At 34.4% G+C, this 24,408-nt stretch overlaps 2 protein-coding genes across 7 annotated transcripts in view; one reads left to right on the top strand and one right to left on the bottom strand.

Annotated features, from left to right (window-relative positions):
- ITIH2 (inter-alpha-trypsin inhibitor heavy chain 2) overlaps window positions 1-12,944 on the top strand; it is a 48,777-nt gene extending 35,833 nt beyond the window's left edge. For 2 of the 4 annotated variants that reach the window (XM_074194166.1, XM_074194169.1), the window contains exons 18-22: window positions 1,337-1,450; window positions 6,631-6,829; window positions 7,066-7,238; window positions 10,131-10,242; window positions 11,289-12,131. In XM_074194166.1, the coding sequence (XP_074050267.1) occupies window positions 1,337-1,450; window positions 6,631-6,829; window positions 7,066-7,238; window positions 10,131-10,242; window positions 11,289-11,448 (758 nt within the window). In that variant the 3' untranslated portion in view covers window positions 11,449-12,131. Of the gene's footprint in view, window positions 1-1,336; window positions 1,451-6,630; window positions 6,830-7,065; window positions 7,239-10,130; window positions 10,243-11,288; window positions 12,134-12,926 lie in introns of those variants that run through there. The other 2 variants (XM_074194167.1, XM_074194168.1) reach the window with 2 other exon arrangements.
- The window catches only part of KIN (Kin17 DNA and RNA binding protein), a 111,089-nt gene that overhangs the window by 38,278 nt on the left and 48,403 nt on the right, over window positions 1-24,408 (bottom strand). For 2 of the 3 annotated variants that reach the window (XR_012470141.1, XR_012470140.1), the window contains exons 13-14: window positions 16,335-22,939; window positions 5,866-5,953 (exon numbers count right to left, since the gene is read on the bottom strand). Coding sequence is in view for 1 of the 3 variants with exons in the window: in XM_074194170.1 (XP_074050271.1) it covers window positions 22,877-22,939 (63 nt within the window). In the remaining 2 variants the exon portion in view is untranslated. Of the gene's footprint in view, window positions 1-5,865; window positions 5,954-9,752; window positions 22,940-24,408 lie in introns of those variants that run through there. The other variant, XM_074194170.1, reaches the window with a different exon arrangement.

The following is a 24,408-nucleotide window of genomic DNA, read 5'->3' as shown; positions in this document are numbered from 1 at the left end:
TGCTAACACTTTTCCAAGTCTGTTCTGTTTCAACTAAAACAAGGAAGAAATTGCCTAAAGGGAAAAAATATGTAGCATCTCCACTCCTATTTCTTCCCTTTTATCTATAAAATAGGACAAGAGATTTTAATAGCCACTATCAATGGCTCTCCATTATCTATAAAATAAAATCCAAATTTCTTATCCTGGTTTTTCAAGACCATAATTTACCAAAATTCAATTTTTCTAACCAAACAGGGATGATTAATATTCTCTTTAATATATGTCTATAAATATGTTTTGTCCTTTTATCACTTCTGTACTACTTTTGGCAAAGTCTCCCCCCTTTACAAATCCAACTTACACTTCAAAGCTAAACTACTATTTGGAGCCTGAAGAATACAATGATTCTATTTTTTTTCATGTTGACTCTATTAACATAGTCAGCATTTGTATCATTTATATGTCAGTCAATAATATATATGGTACTATTTTGTGATATTTTGTGTGTTATTGTGTTGAATTGACAGGTATCACTTGTATCATTAATTTTTAGTGTGTTTATATCTTATCTCCCAAATTCTATTGTGAGCTGCTTGAAGGCAGAGAATATCTTACACTTCCAAGTAATATTTGTGGATTGAATTAAAGCTATGAGAATAATAAATTTTTTGAGAAGAGTTTGAGGAACATACAGCAAAAATCTAAACCTTGGGAAATGTCCACAGTGTGGAAAGGAGGGAGTTTATGGGAAGAAAGGGAGATGGAGAAGAATAAGTCAAAGAAGTAGATGCAAAATCAATTTAAGCACCATAGAAGACAGAAAAAAGCTGTCAAGGTAGTTTGTTTCTTTTTGCTCTGGTGTCAAAAAAATCTAATGTTTTCTACTTATTTTGATACAATAAACTTAATCACAAAATAGTGCTTAAATATTTTGGTATAGTTACTTCTTTCACCAAAACAGACCGTATCCACTACATAACATAGTAGATAGACTTTGACTGAAAATTTTATTACCTTTAGACAATCTAGAAATGAACCTTTCTAAATTCTGAAACAGGCTGTTCCATGGACAGCCTATGGACAATAGAAATATAACCTATCACTAAGTCTGTACTAAAAATCTTTCCAGTTCTATAAATAGGTTGCCAGAAGTCCAATAACCCAACATCTGTAATATTACAATACAGCATCAGAGAACTTTAGTAGTAATAGACATATTTAATTTTTCTAAATTATTTAGATACTAGCTTATTTATAAATCATAAGTGAAACTCTTCAGAATGAAGACACTAAACATCATTTTAGCTTTGTTCCTTTCCTATTTGCTTTTTTACTTTCTGTGTTTATTTTTCAGTTGAGAATGATCCACATTTTATCATTTACCTACCAAAAAGTCAAAAGAACATTTGCTTCAATATCGACTCAGAACCTGGTAAAATCCTCAACTTGATTTCTGATCCAGGGACTGGTAAGTGACAAATAAATTACATTTAAGCCAGTCAAACTAAATACTGTATTTCTTTTTCTTCACTACCACTAATCAATAATCATTTTCCTTATGCCACCATTATAGAAAATTTGCATTTCCCGAGCTCACAAAATTATTGGGAAATTAAAATTTATTTTGCATATTAGTTGTAAATATTTTTGCAAATATTTATATGTGTACATGTTGTCTCCTTCAATAGAACAAAAGCTCCCTGAAGGCAGGGGCTGTATCATTCTTTAAATTTATTTCCATAGCATCTAGCATTGTATCTGCTTTTTTGTTTAGGTTTTTTTCGGGGGGCGGGGTTTACAAGGCAGTGGGGTTAAGTGACTTGCCCGAGGTCACAGAGCAAGGTAATTAATTATTAAGTGTCTGAGGCCAGTTTTGAACTCAAGGCCTCCTGACTCCAGGGCTGGTACTCTATCCACTGCACTACTAGCTGCCCCTATAGTATCTGGCACATAAAATTCCTTACTTAATTTTTGTTGATTGATTGATGGTAATGCCTTACCTTTCCTTTGAAGTTTTTCAAATCATTTTCACATATATTATTTCATTTGAAATGAAATTCAATGATATGTAATATAGGTATATTTTTTCCTGTTTTATAGAAGCTTGGAGAGATCATAGAGTCAGTAATAGAAATCATAACTAGAAATCAAAAATCAACTATATTCCTAAAGGTTTTGAATTTTTAGAAGGAAAAATATTCTGAGAACAGTGTAATCAGTTCCATTAACTTTAATTATTACTAGAAAAACTTTTTATCATAATCAAATATCAGTTAGAAATGTATTATTTTTCAATCTGTAAATATATTAAATATATTTTTGGAGCTAATAAATGTGAATATTCCATCCATCAATGCAAATCACAGGAAAAATATGCCTTTTTATCCTAGATAATTCTTATACATGACTTCCCCAAGGATACAGGGCAGAACTTGAATTCTGCTGTCCTCTCTCTCACTACCCATCTCTTCTTCCAATCTTGAATTCTCAAATGACAACAATATATTGAAACCTACTTACATCTACCACGAGTCACTTTCTTGAGCTTTTTATTTTACAAGATTGTGAGTTCCAAATTTTTCTTCCTCATTCTCTCTCCTCCCCTCTTCTGAGGATAGCAGGCAATTTAATATACTTTATATAAAGCTAACACATAAAACATATTTCCATATTAATCTCAGTTGTGGAAAAAGAAAGAAATCAAAAGGAAAGAATCTATTAGAATAAAGTAACTGAAAAAATATGCTTCAATTCCATTCGGAGTTCATCACTTTTTTATCTGAGTATGGATTGCATTTTCCTTCACAAGTCCTAATTGTATTGATGAGAAGCTAGCTCATTCAACATTGATCATCACACTATATTACTTACACTATGTATATTGTTTTGCTGGTTCTGCTCATTTCACTTTGCATCAGTTCATAAAGGCCCCATGTTTTTGGTTTTTTTTTTAATCTGTCTGATCATCAATTTTTATTGCACGATAGTGTTCCATTAAACTCATGGAACACAGCTTATTCAGTCATTTTCTAAATAATGGACATTTCCTTCATTTCTAAGATTTTTGCCACCACAAAAAATACTGCCATAAATATTTTTGTACATGTTTGTCTTTCCCCTTTTGTGATACAGACCTAGAAGTGGTATTGTTAGACCAAAGAGTTTTATAGCCCTTTGGACTTAATTCCAGATTGCTCTCCAGAATGATTGAATCAGTTCGCAACTCCACTACCTCATCAGTGACCCAATTTCCCCCCATCCTCTCCAATACTGATCATTTTCTTTTCTTTTTTTTTTAATATCATACTAGCATTTTTTGGCACAGACTTCTTTAGTGTATATTTGCCCTGGTCCATCCAGTCTTCCTGATTTCATCTTTTTAAGTGACATTTTAACTTCTTCATTAACAATGGTATTTGTCCTTCATTCTCAAATACCATGACATCAGGGAGGCGATGCCATGACAAGCACATGAATTGGATTTGAGTGAGGAGGTGTTGTGCTAAGTCACTAGCCTCACTTTCTCCTCCAGAGTCATCTGGGTGCAGTGGCCAGATATAAATCAGGAAGACTGGAGATGATACTGGATGCAAGACAATCAGGGTTAAGTGACTTGCCCAAGATCACACAGATAATGTCAAATGTCTGAGGCTAGATTAGAACTCCCGTCCTCCTGATTCCAAGGCCTGTGCTCTATCCACTGTGCCACTTAATTGCCTTTAGTTCATTATAGAATGAGATATTAGCATACAAAGGTCACTTCTGTTAATGATGTTGAAAATATACTCTTATAAAAAGACTGACAACTTTGCCTATGTTTGTTGTTCTCTTTTTCTCTATGAATTGTTTATGAATATTTGGAACAATTCAACTAAGTAGGGTCTCATGAATGTGACAGTGTTGCCATAAAGTTATTTTAAATTTACATTTATCTTATTGTGAATTTGAAATAAAACTTTATATGGCCTTTTTTGAGTCAAATATGAATGTGTACCTTATTACTAATAATTATTAATAAATACCAACAAAACATAATTATTAATAACAGCAAACATTTTTACAGTACCTGTATCAACCTATGAAGCATTTAGACTATAATTTCATGTGATCAATGTGATTTTTCTTATTCAAATCAAATATGTGTGTTTATCTTATTAATAATAACAATAATTAACATTTTTATAAACTTAAAGGTTTGTGAAGCACATTACATATATTATCACTTTCATTCCTCACAAAAGCCCTATGATATAGGTGCTATTATTCTTTCCAATATACACATAGGGAAACTGAGGCTGGGAGAGATTAAATGATTTGCCCAAGTTAATAGATACAAGATTCAAACTCAAGTTTTCTTGACTCTTAAGTTTAGCATTCGATAGAATGTGCCATTTAAGTTCTGACCTGAACCTAATTTCTGCCGCACAACATTAACAGTTTCCCTTCTCTAGTTCTTGTCAAATAAGAGTGCCTTCCCCTAAACATTTATGTTCTTACACTCATCAAAATTCATCATATACTTGGCTACTGTTTTCAGTGGCTTCTGATTCTTGCTCATCTAGTCTGTTTCATTAAGTCTTTTAGCCAAGACCGAAGAATTTTGATGTTTACTACTTCATAAGATGATTTGAGGTCTAATGATGCTATGTTCCCCTTCATTCTTGCTTTTATTTTCCTTTTTCCCTTGAGATCCTAAGCTTTTTAATTTTGTTTTTCTCTAGTTCTATAGAGAAATTTCTTGGGAGTTTGAGTAGTATAGTACTAAATCTGTATAATTATTTTAATGATATTTCCATAGGCAAATCACGAATACTGAACATCTCCAGTTATTTGTCTTCCTTTATTTCTAAAAGAGTATATTATAGTTGTATTTATAGAAGTTCTCCTGGTATATTGGCAGGCTTCTCCCAGATGTTTTCTGCATTTTGTAGTTATTTTGAATGGAATTTTTCTTATTGCTTCTACTTGGTATTGATTGGTATTGTATAGAGATGATAATAATTTTTGTTGGTTTATTTTGCATCCTACTTTGCAAATCATCTTCATTAATTTTGCTTTTTTTCCCATTGATTCTCTGGGGTTTTCTAAGTAAAACCATCATGTCATCTCTACTAAAGGATAATTTTGTCCCCTCAGTGCCAATATTTAATTTCAACTTCTCTTCTTGTTTCTAATGTTAGCATTTCTAGAACTATATAAAATAAAAGTGGTGAGGAGCATCCTTGCTTTATGTGTTTATAATAAAAAAATTTCTAGTAAATATTTCACATAATGCTAGTTCCTAATTTTAGACACATTTTCCTTCTTTTATCCCAATTTATATGGCAAAGCTTCCAATGTTTCTCCATTTCAAATAACATTAATAATGGTTTCACAAATATAACTGTACATATATGTTCACATGTAACTTGTACATATATAATTTTATAGATAATACTATATCATTTTATATACGTGTAAATACATATATATATGCATGTGTATATATATATATATATGCTTTAGATTTTATTAACAAAGAGCTGAACCTTGCTTCTTCCTCTGAAATTACTTGTTTTCAGATAATCAGTACTGACATTCTCAATATCTTTCCAATAATTTAATTTATTAGACATTAGATAGATCTCACATCTTGACCATCAATAGTTAATATTCCTGGTTTCTAAAACATGACAGATTCTCAGTACTTTCTGGACCCTTGTTGACTATTTCCCCATCATTGCTGCATAAGTGGAAAGTGGTTATATAGGACTGAGGGTAATTTTTGAATATCTTGGCTTCAAAGAATATTTTTTTGTTTGGTCTAAGAATTCAGTGCCTACTTCTCATCCTACTGATGATGAGCCTCTCTTTACTTATTGAGTTGATCCTTAAACAGCTTACCCAATCTTTTCCAGGACCATTCTTGAAGTCTTTTCCACTTTGGTAGAACTTGCCAGACCTTCTACTCCAAACAGAATTATTTTTGCACCTTGAGAAAACAGTGGAAAAGGATTTTATGAGAAGAAATATTACTTATAAAGGATATTAAATGTTCCAGTGTTATTTTTAATATAGAGAGAAGATATTCCCCATATTAGCAATTTTCATCAGCTTTATCCAGTTCTCATCTTCTAATCAGATACCTTCCCACTCTGAAGAAATCTCTGCCCTAAGGCTCTGTTCTCCTGATTAGGGACTCCTTTACCTGGAATACTATTTCATGAAGAGTCCCAGTCAATCTTCCATTTTATTAGCTCTACTCAACTCACTTCCAGATTTCTCTATTGCCTTGCCTCACCACCAGACAACCTGGAGAAACCTCTGCCTGTAGGCCCCACATTCAGACCACCATTATACAAGGGAACCCAGTCTTGCTTATTTCACTGCTACTCAATGGTTCTCTGGGCTTCTCTATCTTCTCTGCTCCTCCCCAGCAAATAGCTCCCACCCCACACAGTTTCTAGACTCCATTTCTCTAGACCTTGTCCTCTCTTTTTGGAATGTTAACTCCTCAAGGATAGGGACTGTCTTGTTTGCTAGTATTTGTGTTCTCACCACCTAGCATAGTATCAGACATATATTAAACACTTAATCAATGCTCTTTTCTTCTAGTAAATGTTTACAGCAAAGAAGAAAAATAAGGGGAACATTATTTATTTTTTATAGGAGTATTGGTAAATGGAGAGCTCATTGGAGCCAAGAAACCTAAGAATAAAAAACTAAGTACCTATTTTGGAAAACTAGCATTTTATTTCCAAAATCAAGACATGAAAATTGAAATTAGTACAGATATGATTACCCTGAAAAATGGTCTCCATACTACCATTTTGTCATGGTTGGACACAGCTCACATTGTTCATAAGAAGTAAGTACCATTTATCACATTTAAAATAATTTAGTCGCCCATGTAATGATATCCCATTGAGATAATGAACTAAATAACCACTACATTAATAATGTCTTGCAAATGTCTCTTAACAGAAAAATTACGAGGAGTAGTGGTGGGAAATACTTATTGTTTCTGTTGGGGTTGAGTGGAGTTGTTTTCTTGGTCTGTCCAGAAATAAAATTAATCTTTCTTTGACCTTACTCTTCTGTTAGATTACTTATTTCAGTAAAAAAAGAGAAGACTGTGAACATCACTCTAGATGGAGATATGTCCTTCTCAGTCTTACTTCACCGTGTTTGGAAGAAGCATCCCATTAATGTAGATTTCTTGGGTATTTATGTCCCTCCTACAAACAAGTTTTCACCGAGTGCCCATGGACTAATAGGTAAAGTACTTGTTTGAAAATGGTAGCCACCATCAAGTCTCTAGGTATTATTATGATTTTATATGGTTTTCTCTTCTAAATTAGAAGCTACAATTGGATAAGGCCAAGGACCTATTGATCATAACAGAGATCATGAAGATTAAGAATGGAAGTTGTAAAGAGTTAAAGTTAAGACTTGATGTAAGGGAGAAAAACTTGCTGACAATTAGAACTTACCAAAAGGAGAAATGGGTGCCTTGGGATGTAGTGTGTTCTGCCATAACTACCCTATTCAAGTAAAGGCTGTAGCTCTTTTTGAATATATTATAGAGGATATTCTTGTTCAGTTATGTCTTTGACTAAATGGACTCTAAAGTCCCTTCTAACCCTGAGATTCGGTGATTCTGGGAAGAATCTGGTGATTCAGAATGATAGCTATGGCAAGGGTCATGAGACAAGACAGAACAGTTTAGAGAAATAAAATTTTCGGGAAGGTTTCACTGTCTAGACCATATCTGGTTATTTCAGTTATGTCTAGTTCTCTGTGACCTCTTTGGAGTTTTCTTGGCAAAGTTAATGGAGTAGTTTGGTATTTCCTGCTCCAGCTCATTTTATAGATGAGGAAACTGAGGGAAACAGGGTTAAGTGACTTGCTCCAAGTCACCCAGTCTGAGGTCATATTTGTCTTCCTGTCTTCAGACCTGGCCCCCCTATCCACTGTGTCAGTGGTATCCAAAGTATGAGTTTTCATTCTGGGTACTATACTTTAGGAAGAATGTTGATGGATAGAGGAAGCAACCTCAATGTTTAAGACATTAGATACCATGCCACCCCAAGATTGGTTAAAGAAAATGAGGTTGTTTAACTTGAATAAGAAAGAACCACAGGAGATATGATGGCTATTTTCATCTATGTGAGGTAGTGTAGTTCAGTGGAAAGTGATGGATTTATAGTTAGGGATCTGGGTTCTAATCTGACTGCCACTTATTATGTGCAGGAATGTGAGCAAGCTACTTCAAGACTCTGAATCTCACTTGTAAAAAGTATAAAGGTATACTGTAGAAGTGGAGATTTTTTTAAAATAAGACTATAAATTATTTTGATTTCTTCATCTGAAAACTACCTGATTATATCATTTAGGGAATGACTCTTATTATTCCAGATTTTAAAAAAATTCTTTATATATTTGAGATATGAGAAGTTTATCTGAGGAACGGTATAAAAATTTTCCCCCAATTTTCTACTTTCCTTTTGATCTTGACTACATCTCTAGGGCAGGGAGAGGATGGGAGAAAAAAAATTTGCATGATTACCTTATACATTTAAATGGAATATCAAATTGTACATAATAGATTTTCAGTGTCATGCACATTTTTAATTATACTATGTTATAGAAATGCTTGCTTTATTCTTTAAATTAAAAACAAAATAAATTATTTTTTAAAAGTGAAGATTAGACTAGTAACCTGTAAATCCTCTTCTAGCTACAAATCTATGACCCCTTGAGAAAATGGTATTAAATTTATTAAATTTGAATCATCATAGATTTGCTGCCAAAAGAAATACCTTGAATGGAAATGTCAGAAGAGCAGAAAAAGTTTAACAATTAGAGCTGCCCTAAAATGGCATAAGCTGCCTGGGGAATGGTATAGGCCTCATCACTAGACAGTTTTTAAGTTGGATGTTCACTTAAAAAGGCTATTATGGAAGATATTCTTATTGAAGTACTGGTTGGATTATTAGTTGATCTTGAAGTCCTTTCTATCTCTGAAATTTGGTAATCTTTTGAAAGGACAGGTAAAAATTTAATATTCAAGCTCACAGTTTCACCTTGAAAATAAAAAGTTGTTCAGTCATTTCAGACTCTTCAGGACCCCAATTGGTGGTTTTCTTGGCAAAGACAAGAAGTGGTTTGCCATTTCTTGTTCCAGCTCATTTTACAAATGAGGAAACTGAAACAAACAGGGGCAAGTGTGTCCAAGGGCCATAGAGCTAGTGAGTTTCTGTGGCTAGAATTGAGCTCAGATTATCCTGACTCTAGGACCAAGGCTCTATCCACTACAATGTGTGACCTAGCTTCTATTTAACAGCTAGATGGGGGTGGGGGTGATGGGGGGCTAGGTGGTTCAATGGATAGTGCATCAGCCCTGGAGTCAGGAAGACCTGAACTCAAATCTGACCTCAGACATTTATTAGTTGTGTGACCTTGGGCTAGTCACCTAACCCTGACTGCTTCACATCCAGGGCCATCTCCAGTCGTCCTAATTCCTATCTGGCCACTGGACCCAGATGGCTCTGAAGGAGGAAGTGAGGGAGGCCAGTAACTTAGCACAACCCCCCCCCCCCCAACTCAGATTCAATTCATTAACTTGTCATGGTATCACTTCCCTGATGGGGAAGTATAAACACAACTTCCCTGATGGGAAGTGATTCCAGAAGGAAGGACAAATAGCAACAATACCAAGATTAACTAGTTGACAAAGGCATCTATTATGTTAGACCAATGGATTTGCAGTTTTCCTTTAAGCCTTTAAGCTCTAAAGAAAACTCTTCCTCTATCTCTTAAGCATCAAAAATCTGTATTTTGCAGGTCCTCCTCCCTTTCCATGGCTCCCTAAATTTCATGTACACATCAGTGCTTAAAGCTTCATTTGTGACCTAACAAACCTATTTCATGCTCAGATCTGTCATGAGATGAGTGCAGGAGGGATGCAGCAAGACTCTAACTCTTTGATGAATACCTGTTACCCCTTTCCCAAGTAGTACTCCTTTCATTGCCAAGAGGTCATTTTCCCACTCCAAAAATTCTGAAAGGAATGTTGCAAACTAGCAAGACTCTCACACAGCAATCTAAGTTGATGAAGCACAAACAAGGATTAACTAAACACATGAGATTTTGACGTGTTTCCATAGGTCAATTCATGCATGAACCAAAAGTACAAATCTTCAATGAGAGACCTGGTCAACACCCTGGGAAGCCAGAAGCTAGTATGGAAGTGAAAGGTCACAAGCTAACTGTCACCAGGTAGGCTTTTGGATTAAACTGCTTGGGCAAGAAAAGGCCCTAATGGGATTGAATTTCCACTTCAAAATGAAGTAAATGCAATGAGAAATCTATTAAACCTTTTTTTTTGCCTCAAATAGATCAAATCTAACTCAGAAAAGAATAAAAGAATTGCACAGAGAATAGAGAACCAACCCTACAGTTAGGAGGATCAGAATTCAAATTCTGATTCAGACACTTAATAATTACCTAACTGTATGACCTTGGGCAAGTCATTTAACCCCACTGCCTTGCCAAAAAAAAAAAAGAATTGCTATGGAACTTCTAATTTTTGCAGTATAAACACAACTGACAGCTCATCATTGAACAGAAAAGATGGTTAGATATATTTATTATAAAATGCTAAGAGCAGTTAGCAAATTATTCAATTACCCTTTATCCACAGGGTAAAACTTAGTTTAAATCTTATCTTATATCTCCTTCAGGATTTTTTCTATACTAAAGTGCTGGCAGAGCAATGACCTGTACAGACTGAAATTCAACATATTTATACGATGCAAACAAATTGTTTCATTAAACCTGAGGAATAGCAATAATCAAGAAATAATGTTTGAGATAAAGAATGCTATTCATATTTATCTTCCTTGCAAACTAAGGATCATTCCTGTATTGGTTCATTATCTTATCAGTGGGTTTGAGTCAGCAGCTTTTATAGACCCACTTACAAGAGAAAGAAGAAACGAAAAAAAAGTACAAAGCCTTAGGTTTTTTCTTCTTAAAATTCATGTAGAGCTGGTCCATAATCCTTGAAATCTGGTTTCTCCTTCTGTTCATTTACTGGAAAGGTCCACATCACAATGTCTCTAGATAAGAGACATTAAACAAACCATTGGGCATTTAAGTAGACATTGCTTTTGCTTTGCCTTTCATCTCTCTCCCATCAAATTCTCACTTCCACCCTATGCTCCAAATGCCCCATGCTGCCAGGGTGAGCCAGTAGGAATAATGGCATCAAGAAGGTACATGTCGATCCCTGACCTAACTGAAGTTAATGTCTATCTTTACAGGGGTTTGCAGAAAGACTACAGAACAGATATGGTACTGGGAACAGATGTTCCATGTTGGTTTGTGCACAACAGTGGGAAAGGTTTCCTTGATGGACATTATAAGGATTACCTTGTCCCTCAGCTGTATAGCTTCCTCAAAGTACCTTTTAAAAATGTTTAAATAAAAGCTTGAATATTATGTATAAAGAGGTAAAATTTCCATCTCTCAAATTTTTGTCTTTTTTTGCACTTTGAAATATTACAAATAGTCACTAATAATATAGGAACTTAATGGAAGTTGGAGAAAGAATCATCTTTCAAAGAAGTTTCAGTTTTAAACTGACAAATCAGCCATCAAAATATTTAAAGCAAACTGTTTTGGTCTCTTTTTTTGCAGCATAATTTTTACATAAGATAAAGAACAATACTGTTAATGTCTTGAAAGTATTATAGGACTTTTTTTCAATAAATTGAATTAACAAGTTGTGATCAAAGTGAGAGTGATTAAGTTGATTATTTCAATAAATACAATTTTCGGCTTATCTTCCTTTGGCTTATCGTCCCTAACCCTGTTCCCTCAAAATAAGTTCTCCTATTCCTATACCCTTCCTTACTGCTTATACCCTGATGACTTGTCTTCCAGGGAAGATATCCTGCTCTTGGGAAGTGTAATCCCCCAGGTAACCTCTCATGCTCCTATATCTCTCCGTATTGCTCATCCTCTTATGGTGACTTATGTCATCGATTTGGCTGCTGCTATTGCTAATCCTCCTTAGGTGATCAATGGCTTCCAACTGCCTTTACTCTTTCTTTTCCTTAGCTTCTGCTAAGGAATGCTTAAATAAACCTTTTTTGTTCTCCCCCCTCCCAAAAAGAAATACAATTTTTTAAACCTCCATTGCATCAGTCCTGAGTTACTAATATTTTATTGAAATATAAAAATATTTCAGTTATAACTAAATTTTTCACCATTTATTAAGTTCCAAACAAAATTCTTCTCCATGATGAATATATTTCCAAAGTGAATATACTTGTTAATATTTTATTAAATGCATATATATGTATGTCTATAAAGAGTGGGTGCCACCTGCATTTGTAAAGGAAATTTTTTCTGGAAAAATTTCCTATTCCAATGTAATCACAGGTCTGATGCAAAAAAAAAAATCACACCTGTATTCCCATAGAAAGCAAAGGGTAATAGAGATAATGAAGTGTAATGAGGTTTTTAACATTCAATGAATCCTTTATGAAGCGTGAATAGAATTCCAAAGGGACCAACCTCATTGAACAAGCAAAAATTGGTCACTTCTTTGAAAGATTACTTTTTATTTTTTACTTAACAAACTTTGTTCTTTCTCCCATCTATGCCCATCAGCACCCTAAGAGAAAAAGAAAACAAGCAAAACCCTTGTAACAAATATACACAGACAAGGAAATGAAATTCTTATGTTGTTCCAATGCCTAAAAATATATGTCTAGTTCTGCATATTTAGTCCATTATCTACTAGGAGGTGGACAGAATTCTTCTACATTGGTCCTCCAGAATCATAGTTGGTCATTATGTTGATCAGTCCCCAAGTTTCAAAATGTTTGCTTTTTGTTATTGTGGGAACTATTCTCCTTGTTCTGCTCACTTCACACTGCATAATTTTCTTCAAGGCTCATCAATATTTTCTGAAACTATCCCCTTCATCATTTCTTAGAATGTAAGTATTCTAATTACATTCATTTACCATAATTTGTTCCTCCCTTCCCCAAATGATTGGCAATTAACCCCCCTCCCATTTTTTTGCCACTTAAATATTTTTGAGCATTTTAGGACTTTGCCTTCTTGATCTCTCCAGGGTATAGAATTAAGGGCAGTATCACTGGGTCAAAGGTTATGCACAATTTGGGGGCATAGTTCCAAATTGTTTTCTAGAATGCTGTACCAATTCACAACTCCACCAACAGTGTATCAATGTGCTATTTTGATGTAACTTCTCAAATATTTGTTAAAGTCATTTTTTGTTGTTTATCAATATTGTGAGGGAATATCTCAGAAATGTTTTAATTTGCATTTCTCCAGTTATTAGTTATCTGGCACATTCACAGGGTTATGGTTAGTTTGAATTTCTTGTCTTAAGAATTGCCTTTTTATACCCTTTGATCATTTATCAATTGATAAATGGCTTCAGTATAAATTTCAATCAATTTTTAAAATTGCATTAATGAACCTGATGCAAAGATTCTCCCCCACCCACCCCAACTATTCCTTTCTATGTTTAGATGCTTTGGATTTGCTTGCACAAAAATATTTTTCAATTTGTTATTAAAATTGCCAATTTTATCATCTAGGAGTCTTTTTATTCCTCTTATCATACACTTTCCCTATCTATAGATCCAAAATGTAATTTATTTCTGATTCCTCAAATTTTTAAAGTGACCTTTTATATCTAGATCATATATACATTTTGGAGCTTATGTTGGTATATGGTATGATGTTGGTCTAAACCTAATTTGTACTAGGTGGCTTTCAGTTTTCTCAGCAGTTTTTTCAAATGATGAGTATTTTTTCCCGCTAGTAGCTGAGGTCTTGGGGGGTTCATTGAATACTAGGCTATCAGATTCATTTTCTTCTATATGTGATGTAACTATTTTTCTGGTCAATATGTTTTAACCAGCACCAAGTCATTTTGATTATCATTTTTATTTGAGATTTGGGTTGCTTTCTTTGTACTCCCCCCCCCCATTATTTCCCCTAATATTTTTATCTTTTTTTCCCTCTAAATGAATTTCAGCATTACAGCCGCATTTTGGACAGCTCTGCTCTAAAATAACTGGTAAGACATTGAATAAGTTAATTTAAAAATAATTAAAATTTATATAGTACTTATTAAGTGCCAGGCATTTTACAATTAACTGTTTGATTCTTATAACAACTCTGGGAAGTGGGAGATGTTATTATCCTCATTTTACAACTAAGTAAACTTACAACTAAGGAAACTGAGGCAAACAGAGGTTAAGCAAATTGCTCAGGGTCATACAGCTGGTAAGTCCCCAAGGTGACATTTGAATTCAGGTCTTCCTAATTTCCAGGCCTAGCACTCTATTCACTGCACCACCTCATCACCTCCTTGAGTAGCATTGTCATTTTTATTATATTTCTTCAGGCTACCCATACATAATATTTATCTAATTATTTAAGTTTATATTTTTTCCATAGATTTATAGATTTCTTCATGTAGTTCCTATCTGAATTTTAAGTCTGCCAAATACTTTTTATATTCATTCTACAGTTTAAACGAAGTTTCTCTTTCTAAATTATTCCTGCTAGATTTTGTTGGCAAATACAAAAAGGCAAAATACAAAATACAAAATTTTATGTGGATATATTTTATACCCTAAATATATAAAATTTTCTTTCTCTGATTTCCTCAATTTGTATTTCTTACTCTTACCATAATTAATATAGTCCTAAAACATATAGTATTATACATCTCTGCATTACTGCTGATCTTATTACTTAATAGATCAGTACAGAAGCTTCAATTTACTCCATTTTTCCATCCCTGATTGGTTTGCCCCCCCCTCAGGCAAACTGATGACCTTCCTTACCAAGGGACTTACTATATTTGTGCCAAACTTACTGTGGACACCCAATCAGCTTTAACTCAAAATTCATAAATTCAATCAATAGATCAGTATCAGTCTCAGCTTCCCCCAATGTCAGTGATTACCAAGGATGCCAACAAATGTAGCAGATTATACTCAGTTTTGCCAGATGCTACTTTTGGTTGTACTGGGCTCTATATTCTCTACCCCTTAACAGTGGCAATTACTAAATCTTTTATGGTTTTCATTTTGGTTCCTCATTACTTGAATTCTTTCTTTAAACCACAAATTCTGGATTTTGACTTGGAGGTTATCACCTTGAATTTTCATTTTATGGTCTTTGTTTCAGAGGGTGATTGGTGATTCTTATTTTACTTCTTGCTCTAATACATTTAGGCAACTTTCCTGAAAGATTTCTTGAAATATGTAATCCAGGCTTTTTTGCAGGAGGGGGAGGGGAGTTCATGGCTTTACAGTAGTCCAAAGATTCTTAAATTATCTCTCCTAGATGTGTTTTTCAGGTGTTTTTTGTATAGAATACTTAACATTTCCTTTCATTTTAAAAAAGCTTTTGACTCTTAAAAAAATATTTTTCGGGGCGGCTAGGTGGCACAGTGGATAAAGCACCGGCCCTGGAGTCAGGAGTACCTGGGTTCAAATCCGGTCTCAGACACTTAATAATTACCTAGTTGTGTGGCCTTGGGCAAGCCACTTAACCCCATTTGCCTTGCAAAAAAAAACCCTAAAAAAATATAGTTTTCATCATCTCATACAGTCAATTTCTATTTGGTCCATCTAAGTTTCAGGGAGTTTGTTACTTGAATAAGATTTTATACCTCTATTTTAGACCTAATTCCCTTTTCAAGTTTTTCATCCATTGCTCTCATTTTTTTAACCAATTTTCTTTTCCTGGCATTTTCAATTCATTTATAATATTGTTTTAAACTTTTAAAAATTCATTCTTCATTTTTTCTACAAATCCTCAATGATCTTATGACCAAACTGTGTTTTTACTTTGAGACTTTGCTTATAGGAGTTTTAATTATTCACTTCTGGATTTGTATCTTGGGCATCCTTGGCATCCTAACTACTCTTAACATTTCTTACTTATTCTTCCAACCTTGTGACTTTGTGTTAAGACCAACCTCTGCACATTTCTAAGGATACTGTCAAGGCTTTGGATGTCCCTGACCTGCCTTATTTGGGATCTCATTACCATATTCTCCAGCCATTTTGTGCTGTGTCCTTTAAGGATCACAGGGATACCTTTGCCAAAGAGCTACAAATATTCAGTAGACTTTGTCATCTAGTCAAGGTCACAATCTGAGATTTTAGAACTCTAGATATTGGGTTGGATCTAGGCAAAGTTGCAGCCTAGCTCTGGGTGTAAATTCCATAAAAGTTGCTAGTCTAAGACGCTATCAACTATCAGGGAACCTCTTACAGTTTAGAATCCTAGTGTACTCTGCTTACCCTTGTCTTGAGCATAAAAGTTGAGTCCAGTTCAGGATTCTGGCATCAGAGAAATAACACAGCCACTGTCAGCATTGTGCTTGGAGGAGGAGTCCTTGAGCCTGCTTTGGGGTCAGAAAAGTGGCACAAAGGACCTATGCATCTTTATTATATACACCATGACCAGGTCATTTGTATTCCTCAGTTCCTGCACCAGTCACCCACCTGTGGATTGAATTTGTGATCTTGAATTAGAAAGATGACCCACTGTATTTTTTCCTTAGATTTTATTCTCACTACCCAGTTTGACACATTTTCTACATCTTTTTTTTTGGAGTAACTCTGGTACCTAACAATACTGTTTTCCAATTTAACAAATTCTAGGCAAAGAAGAGTGCAATTTGTCCTTTTGCCTGCAGGTGTCCCTATGAGACTGTTCATAGTTCATGCTTACTATAGGGATTACCAAGAGGAAGTTTTAAATAAAGGAAAGAAAAAGTAGAGCCATTAATTAAAGAATAAACTAAGGTCTATAGCCACTTAATCTGTCTTTGAGAGATGTTTTCAGAAACCTGGTTTCTCTCTTTCTTTACACATATGTGATTTTTAGCAGCATGCATATGATTTCTAAGGAAAAGAGGCCCAATGCCAATCTTGGACATCAAGACTGTACTTTTACCTTACAAAATTTCATTACTGACACTTTGGCTCAGTTTCCTTTTTAGACTGAGACCCCAAAATTAAAAAGAAAGAGTGCGACAGATTCAGAGCTGAAAGAGACCTTAGAAAGTGACCTATTTTGAGGGCACCATTTTACACATGAAGAACTTGAGGACCAGTGATGAAATGTCTGCAGAACTGGTAGACTCCTTCAAGACCATACATCTCTGCCCCCTACAGTTATTAACTCTTCAAGTCCCCAGTTCCAATTACCTGAGATCAGACCAAAGTATGAGATGGAAAGGAATTCAAAGGTCAACCACTTTATTTTAGAGATGAGAAGACAGTGACACAAAAAGATTAAATGACTTGGTCAATATCACACAGATAATAAGCAGCAAACTCAATATTTGAATCCTGGACTTCAGACTTCAAATCCAGAGCACTTTCCATTGAATCATCTATATTTGCTGTGATCAGTGCTGACAAATCTTCTACTCATCTAATTCCAATGAATCAGAATTGCTTTCTGACAAGGTTAAAATTCCTTTCCCAGCTACTTCACATTGCACCAATCATTCTCATCCAGATCAGTCCTACTCCTTCCCCAGTTCCTGTCTTCTTCTGCCCTCTCCTTCCATGGTTCTCCTTGGACTATCTTTCACAAACTCTGCACAAACAATGTGGGCAGCTGGTGATGCAGTGGATAGAGCACTGACTCTAGAATCAAAAGTCTTGAGTTTAAATCCACCCTCTGACACTTAACCATGCTTGCCTCATCTCCAGGATTAGCTCATTGTCTTGATCTGTATCTGGTCATTGGACCCCAATCACTCTGAAGAAAGTGAGGCTGGGGGCAGCTAGGTGGCACAGTGGATAAAGCACCGGCCCTGAAGTCAGGAGTACCTGAATTCAAATCTGGCCTCAGACACTTAATAATTACCTAGCTGTGTGGCCTTGGGCAAACCACTTAACCCCGTTTGCCTTGCAGAAACCTTAAAAAAAAAGTGAGGCTGGTGACTTAGCATCCCCTCACTCAAATCCAATCACAAGCATGTCATGGCATCACTTCCTTAATGTCATGGTCTTCTAGGTGGCACAGTGGATAGAGCTGGCCCTGGAATCAGGAGGATCTGAGTTTAAATTCAGTATCAGACTCTTAATGACTTTGGTCAAGCCACTTAACCTCATTGCCTTAAATAAATAAAATTCTAAAAGAAAAAAGAATGAAGGACAAACAACAACAATAAAAAACAATAATATATCCAGCCTTTATTCCTCAAACTCTAGATGTGTATTACCAACATCAGACAGCTCTGCCTACATGTCCCAATGGCATCTCCATCTTAACATGTCCAAACCATTACATTTTCTCAAAATTTTAAAGGCCTTTCCTTTCTGTTTCTTTATTAGAAACCTCCACCAAAGTCTTCCAGGTTTTTTTGGTTTTACTTTAATAATAGCTCCCATCCCTGGAAGCTCTGAAAGCAATTTTTTTTACAAATTTTTTTTTAGTTTTTTGCAAGGCAAATGGGGTTAAGTGGCTTGCCCAAGGCCACACAGCTAGGTAATTATTAAGTGTCTGAGACCAGATTTGAACCCGGTACTCCTGACTCCAGGGCCGGTGCTTTATTCACTACGCCACCTAGCCGCCCCAGTAAATTGTTTTAGGTCAGATCTTACTTGGGACAATCTGGTAGTGCAGACTGGAATGAAATGAGGCAGGGATTAAGAAATTATACAGAGTTTACTATGATAGGATCTATGCTAAGCACTTTATAAATACCATCTTTTATCTTAACAAAAAAGTTTATATAACAATAGCATGGAAAGGATAATCAGCAATAATACATTTGAATAAATAGAAGCAGTCCCACCTCACCTCCACATAGAAATTAGCATATTTTGAATGGCATGTCGGACCAGAAGGATGTATTGACTCATATGGCAATGGATATATCAAATCAGACCATTCAAGTCTGAGGAACCACTTCCAGTCCTTCAGAGTAAAAAGTGGCTTAGCCAAATAGATAATTGTTCCTATCACATGTTGTGATGGTATTAATAAGGTAGGGGTGATATCATTTGTAAATATGATACAATGCTAAGTTTTGGAATACCCATGCTACATATTAAACATCAAAGATATTACAGGTGTTGGGTAGAACTAGTGAGGGATAAGGAAGAGTTATTTTATTGTTTCCCTGAAATGCTCATTTCTGTTGAAGGTACCTTCCAGCCATCTAGATTGGTGATCCTGAAGTCACCTTTGACTCTTCCCTTTCCCCACACCACACTCCCCTACCCCCATAAATCAACATATTTCAAATCCATTCCTTCTATACACTCAAACAGCCTTGTGAAATGTTGCTGCCTTCCCCAGTCCCTATTGGTGCCTTGCTTCCTTAAAAATACTGGCTTAATTAATACTCCCTTTCATCTTATGTCTTTTCTTCTCACATTCTTTAAAGTCTTTGGTATGCATAAAACTTTCTTTTTAAGATATTTTATTCCTTAAAAACACTAGTGTTTTCTTCTTGTTTCTTTACTCATGTTTCCTGAAACAAATAAGCCAAGAGCCAGATACCCTAGACCCTACTGCCATTTTTAGATCTTTTCTGTCATCACTCAGCAATCTTTTCTCTTTTGACACTCAAATCCATTAATATATTATATCTGTCTCATTCACTCCTTTCTCAAATTCAAGACAGTTTACATTTTCATTTTATCCCTAAATTCTGTCCTCATAATTAGTAATTTCAATACTTAATTAATGTCCCTTTCAACTACTGGCTTTAGAATTCATCAAACTTCCCAATTTGCACAATCCATATCTATCGATCTATATCTTAGCTACCTTAGACCTCACTGCTAGCCAAACCCTTCATCTCCTTTCTAGTCACTTTCTAGTCTAATCCCTGACCTGGATTATTCCCATCATTTTATGGTATAGTAGAAAGAGTGGTGTATTTTTTCCTCTTGAGGTATAGTAAAGAGAGTGGTACATTTATGAATCTGTAAAATGATCAGGTGGAGAAAGACCTAGAGAAAGTGTTCCAAATGGGAAAAGATATAGTTTACAATCAATAATTTACCTTGCAAAGCTAAGAATAACATTGCAAGGAGAAAAAAAGTATCTTTAACACTAGAAGAACCAGGTGTGTCAATTGATGCAAAAATACTATCATTTAATTTGAAATCAAAATTTTCATCCTAATATCTATTTTTTTGCCTTATGCATTAAAAAAATTAGCACTCTAAAATAATACAATAACTAACTATATGTCTAGAAAATCAGTGATGAAATATATTACCTACTTCATGACAACAAATTAAGAAATTCAAGGGGAAGACAGATTTTTATTTCTAGATTTGGCTAATGAGTGAATCTCTTTTGCTGTAATGATTTTTCTTTTCTGTTCAGTTTTTAATTTGGGGGAAAGGATGCTTGAAAGGAGACAATGAAATTATCAATAGTGATGTCAAAATAAAAGAGAGCCTTTGAACCATTTTAAAATGCACAGAAATAAACAGAAGGAAATTCAGGATGATAAAAAGACAAGGAGGATAAGTTTAAAAATAATGAGGAATTTATTAAATATTTTTTAATTCAGGTATTTAATTGAAATTCAGTTTCATATACAATCATCTTTGTGTTCTGTATATATGAAAATGATCTTTTTAGTTTCAATTCATAAATTAAAAAATTAAATTTAAAAATCTTATGATACTCAGATCTTTTAGCCTAGTAATATTAATAACATGATATATATCCTTGAGGAAGTCACTAATTCAGGTGAAAGGAAACATTTTTGCAATGCTATTTAGTCCAGCAATGAATATAAGATTAGTCTTCAGGTATTTGCATCAACCAATCAACAAAGATTTTTTTAAAGTATCCTATACATCAGGTACCGTATTAACCTTCAGAACACAAAGACAAAAATGAAACTGTCCCTGCCATCTAGGAACTTATATTTTATCTAGAAATAACATGTTTATACAAAATATATATGAGTATATAAAGCTACCAGCAGTTGGGGCCATAAGAGTACTTGAGCTTAGCTTCCAAGAAACTAGAATCATAAGTGTGCTGAGGAGGAGAGAGAGCATTTTCCAGAAAATAGTCTATGTAAAACCATGGAAATAGAAGACAACACATCTACTGTAAATATCACAGCAAAGGAGTCAGTTTGACTAAACCAAAGAGTGCTTGAAGAGGAAGAATATAATACAGTTTGAAAGGTAGGCAGGAGTCAGAATATGATGAGGACTCTTAAGTAGATGGTTATGTGAGTATGTAATGTCAAATTATGGAAGCAGACTCAACAAGACTTGGCAGTTGATTGGATAGGAAGGTGTGGAGCAGTATGAAGGAGTAAAGTCTTATATAGGTTATTTTGATTGAGAAAATAATTTTAGTTATACAGATTCCACACAAAGATATGAACTGCTTCATTTTACAGACCTAGGAATCATATGTATGTTTTTGCTTTCTTTTAAATGCCAGGAAAAATAAGAGGAAAAGTGGTATATCCAAGAAAATTATTTTTGTGCTTTTTTTCTAAAAAAGCATTTTATAAAGTGCTCAACATTGTTATCTTTGAACCACACAAAACTGGGATGTGGGAATCAAAAGTGTTCTCAAACAACCTCATACATAATATTCCATTTCCTTTCCCTGGATGTATACATAGGTGAGTCTCCACTTTGGGAATTATTTCCTTCTCTCACCTTTGCCTCCTGAAATCTCTAACTTCCTTCAAAGGACAGTCCAGATGCAACCACTCTTGAAACCTTTCCTGAGCAGTCTCCTCCTCCCATTTTAGTTCTTGCTTTCTCTTTTTCAAGAGAATGTTTGAATTTATCTGTACATATTCTATCATCCAGTAAACTGAAAGCACTTTGAGGGATTGTTTCATTTTGTATTCACAGTGCTTAGCATAGTAGAAGCTCCATAGATTTTTAATTAAGTTGAATAATTGCCTTCATTTTACAGATAGGGAAACAAAGTCAGAGAGGGGAGGCTCAAGGTCTCACAACTGATCCTGAGGCTTGCATCATGGTAAAGGTCTTTGGGAGGAAATAGGTCAAATAAGAAGTTACAATTACAACTAAGAAATTACAATTTGTACTGGGAAGAGTCAGTCTTCTTAATGAATTTGTTGCTAGACAGCACTCATATCCAGACTCCAGAAAAGTAAATGTACCAATAAGTTTGGAATTCCGTAAAAATATAAATATCACTACATAAAATTAAGTAACATATTTTCAAATGCACCAAACATATCATGGAAGAAAATATTTAGCAAGACTACTGTCATTAGACTACAGCTACTCTTTCTTTTGTCCTCTCTCTCTACTTATAGTCAAAACCCCAGGTGAACTGCATATGGCATGCAGAGGAAAGAAAGAGGCTGGGGAATGAAAAGACTTCAGTTTTGAGTCCCAACTTGGCCATGGCATCACCTTCAGAGAAACATTTCATCTCTCTAAGCCACTGTTACCACTTATATAAAAATGACAAAGTTGAACCAGATGAACTAAGCTCTCCTTAGCTGGAGAAGACTCTCCTACAATGCTGGATATGGTTCCTGAAGAAATAACTATCAACTGCCTCATAGAAAACATTTTAGAATATCATTCTTTTAATAAAAGATACAACTTTCCAAGGCATATTACAAAAGAAACTAAAAACAAAGACAAAATTTTAAAATTATTCAACTTATGATATTAATAAATCTGAATGAATTCCAAATATATTTAGAATATACAGCAGTATTTAATAGATTCTTTTGTCTTATACAAAAGAAGCACCCTAACACAGTAGAGTCATATGTTGTTCTAGAGAACACCAATTTGATGCTTTGGAGTTTTAATGGGCTTTTTACCAATTTTCATCTTCAGGCAAGTTTAGAGATATCCTCATACTGTATGCCTTCAACTCTGCGTCCCTTTAAAGGGCCCTAGAAATTAAAAATAAAAAGTGTAAGTTCATCTGGAAGAGAAATTAGAAAATAACAGTAAATAAAATAAGTCCAGGTCTTCCTTCTCTGTCTTAAAATATGTAGTATTAAAGCTCACTCAATTAAAAAACCTTTTAAGGTCTTGAAGGAAGCCAGAAAAGGCAAGAAATAGAAGAAGGTAAAGTATTTCAGGCATAGAGGCAGCTAGCACAAAGCTCTCCCTTTTTTAGGGAAATGAGTGTCATGTTCAAGGAACAGCAAGACATCACCAGTGTCCCTCTATCACAAAGTACTTGATGGGGTTTAATACCATGTAAGAAGGCTGAAAATATCAGAAGAAGGGGTTAGGTTACAAAGGACGAATTTCACTAAACATTTAAAGAAAAATTAATTACAATACAGCACAAACTTTTGGAAAAAATGGGCAAAAGAGGAGTCCTACCCAAGTCCTTTAATCACACAAATACAATGCTGATGTCTAAACCCAGGAAAAACAAAAACTAATAAAGAAAACCATAGACCAATATCCCTAATGAAAACTGATGCAAAAAAAAAATTAAGTAAAACACTGGCAAGGAGATTACAGAAATATATCACAAATAGTACACATGAGGAACAAGAATGCAAGGCTGGTTTAATATTAGGAAAACCATCAGCATAATTTATTATATCAAAATGAACAAAAATCATGATTATCTCAATAGATACACAAAACCTTTTGACAAAATAGCACCATTCCTTTTAAAAATATTAGAAAATATAGGAATAAATGGAACTGACATTAGCATTATCTGTAAATCTGAAAAGCTAGGAGTCTTTCCAGTACAATCAGGGGGGGAAGCAAGGATGCCCATTATCACCACTATCATTCAATAATGTACTAAAATGCTAACTATAGAAATAAGAGACAATACAATTCAAAGAATCAGAACAGGTAATGAGGAAACAAAACTATCACTCTTTGCAGATGATATGATGGTTTATTTGGAAAAAACAAGAGCATCAACAAAAAACTAATTGAAATAATTAAGAAATTTAGTAAAGTTCTATATATTAACAAAGAAGTCCAGCAGCAAAAGATAGACTAATTCCATTTAAAATAACTGTAGACAATATGAAATTGGGGGGGAGCCTGCCTGTCACAAGTTTCAGTGATTGCATTGACAGATTCCTAAATATTTAATATTGTCTACAGTTATTTTCACAGAAAGGGAGATCTAAACAACTGGAGAAATATTGTTTATGGTAGGCTGATCCCATGTAATAAAAATGAGAAATCTACCTAAATTTATCTCTTATTTAGAGCCCATGTGAATCAAACTACCAAGAAATTATTTTATAGTTAGAAAAAAATAAAGCAAAATTTATCTGTAAGAACAAAAAGTTAAGAATATGAAGAGAATTAATGAAAAAAATGAAAAAGAAGGTGGCCTAGTCATATTAGATTTCAAATTATATTATAAAGTGGT

This window comes from Macrotis lagotis, chromosome 7 (genome assembly GCF_037893015.1).
Source record: "Macrotis lagotis isolate mMagLag1 chromosome 7, bilby.v1.9.chrom.fasta, whole genome shotgun sequence".
Lineage (NCBI taxonomy): Eukaryota > Metazoa > Chordata > Mammalia > Peramelemorphia > Peramelidae > Macrotis > Macrotis lagotis.
The sequence above is the reverse complement of the archived record's forward strand: the minus strand, read 5'-3'. Positions and strand labels throughout refer to the sequence as shown.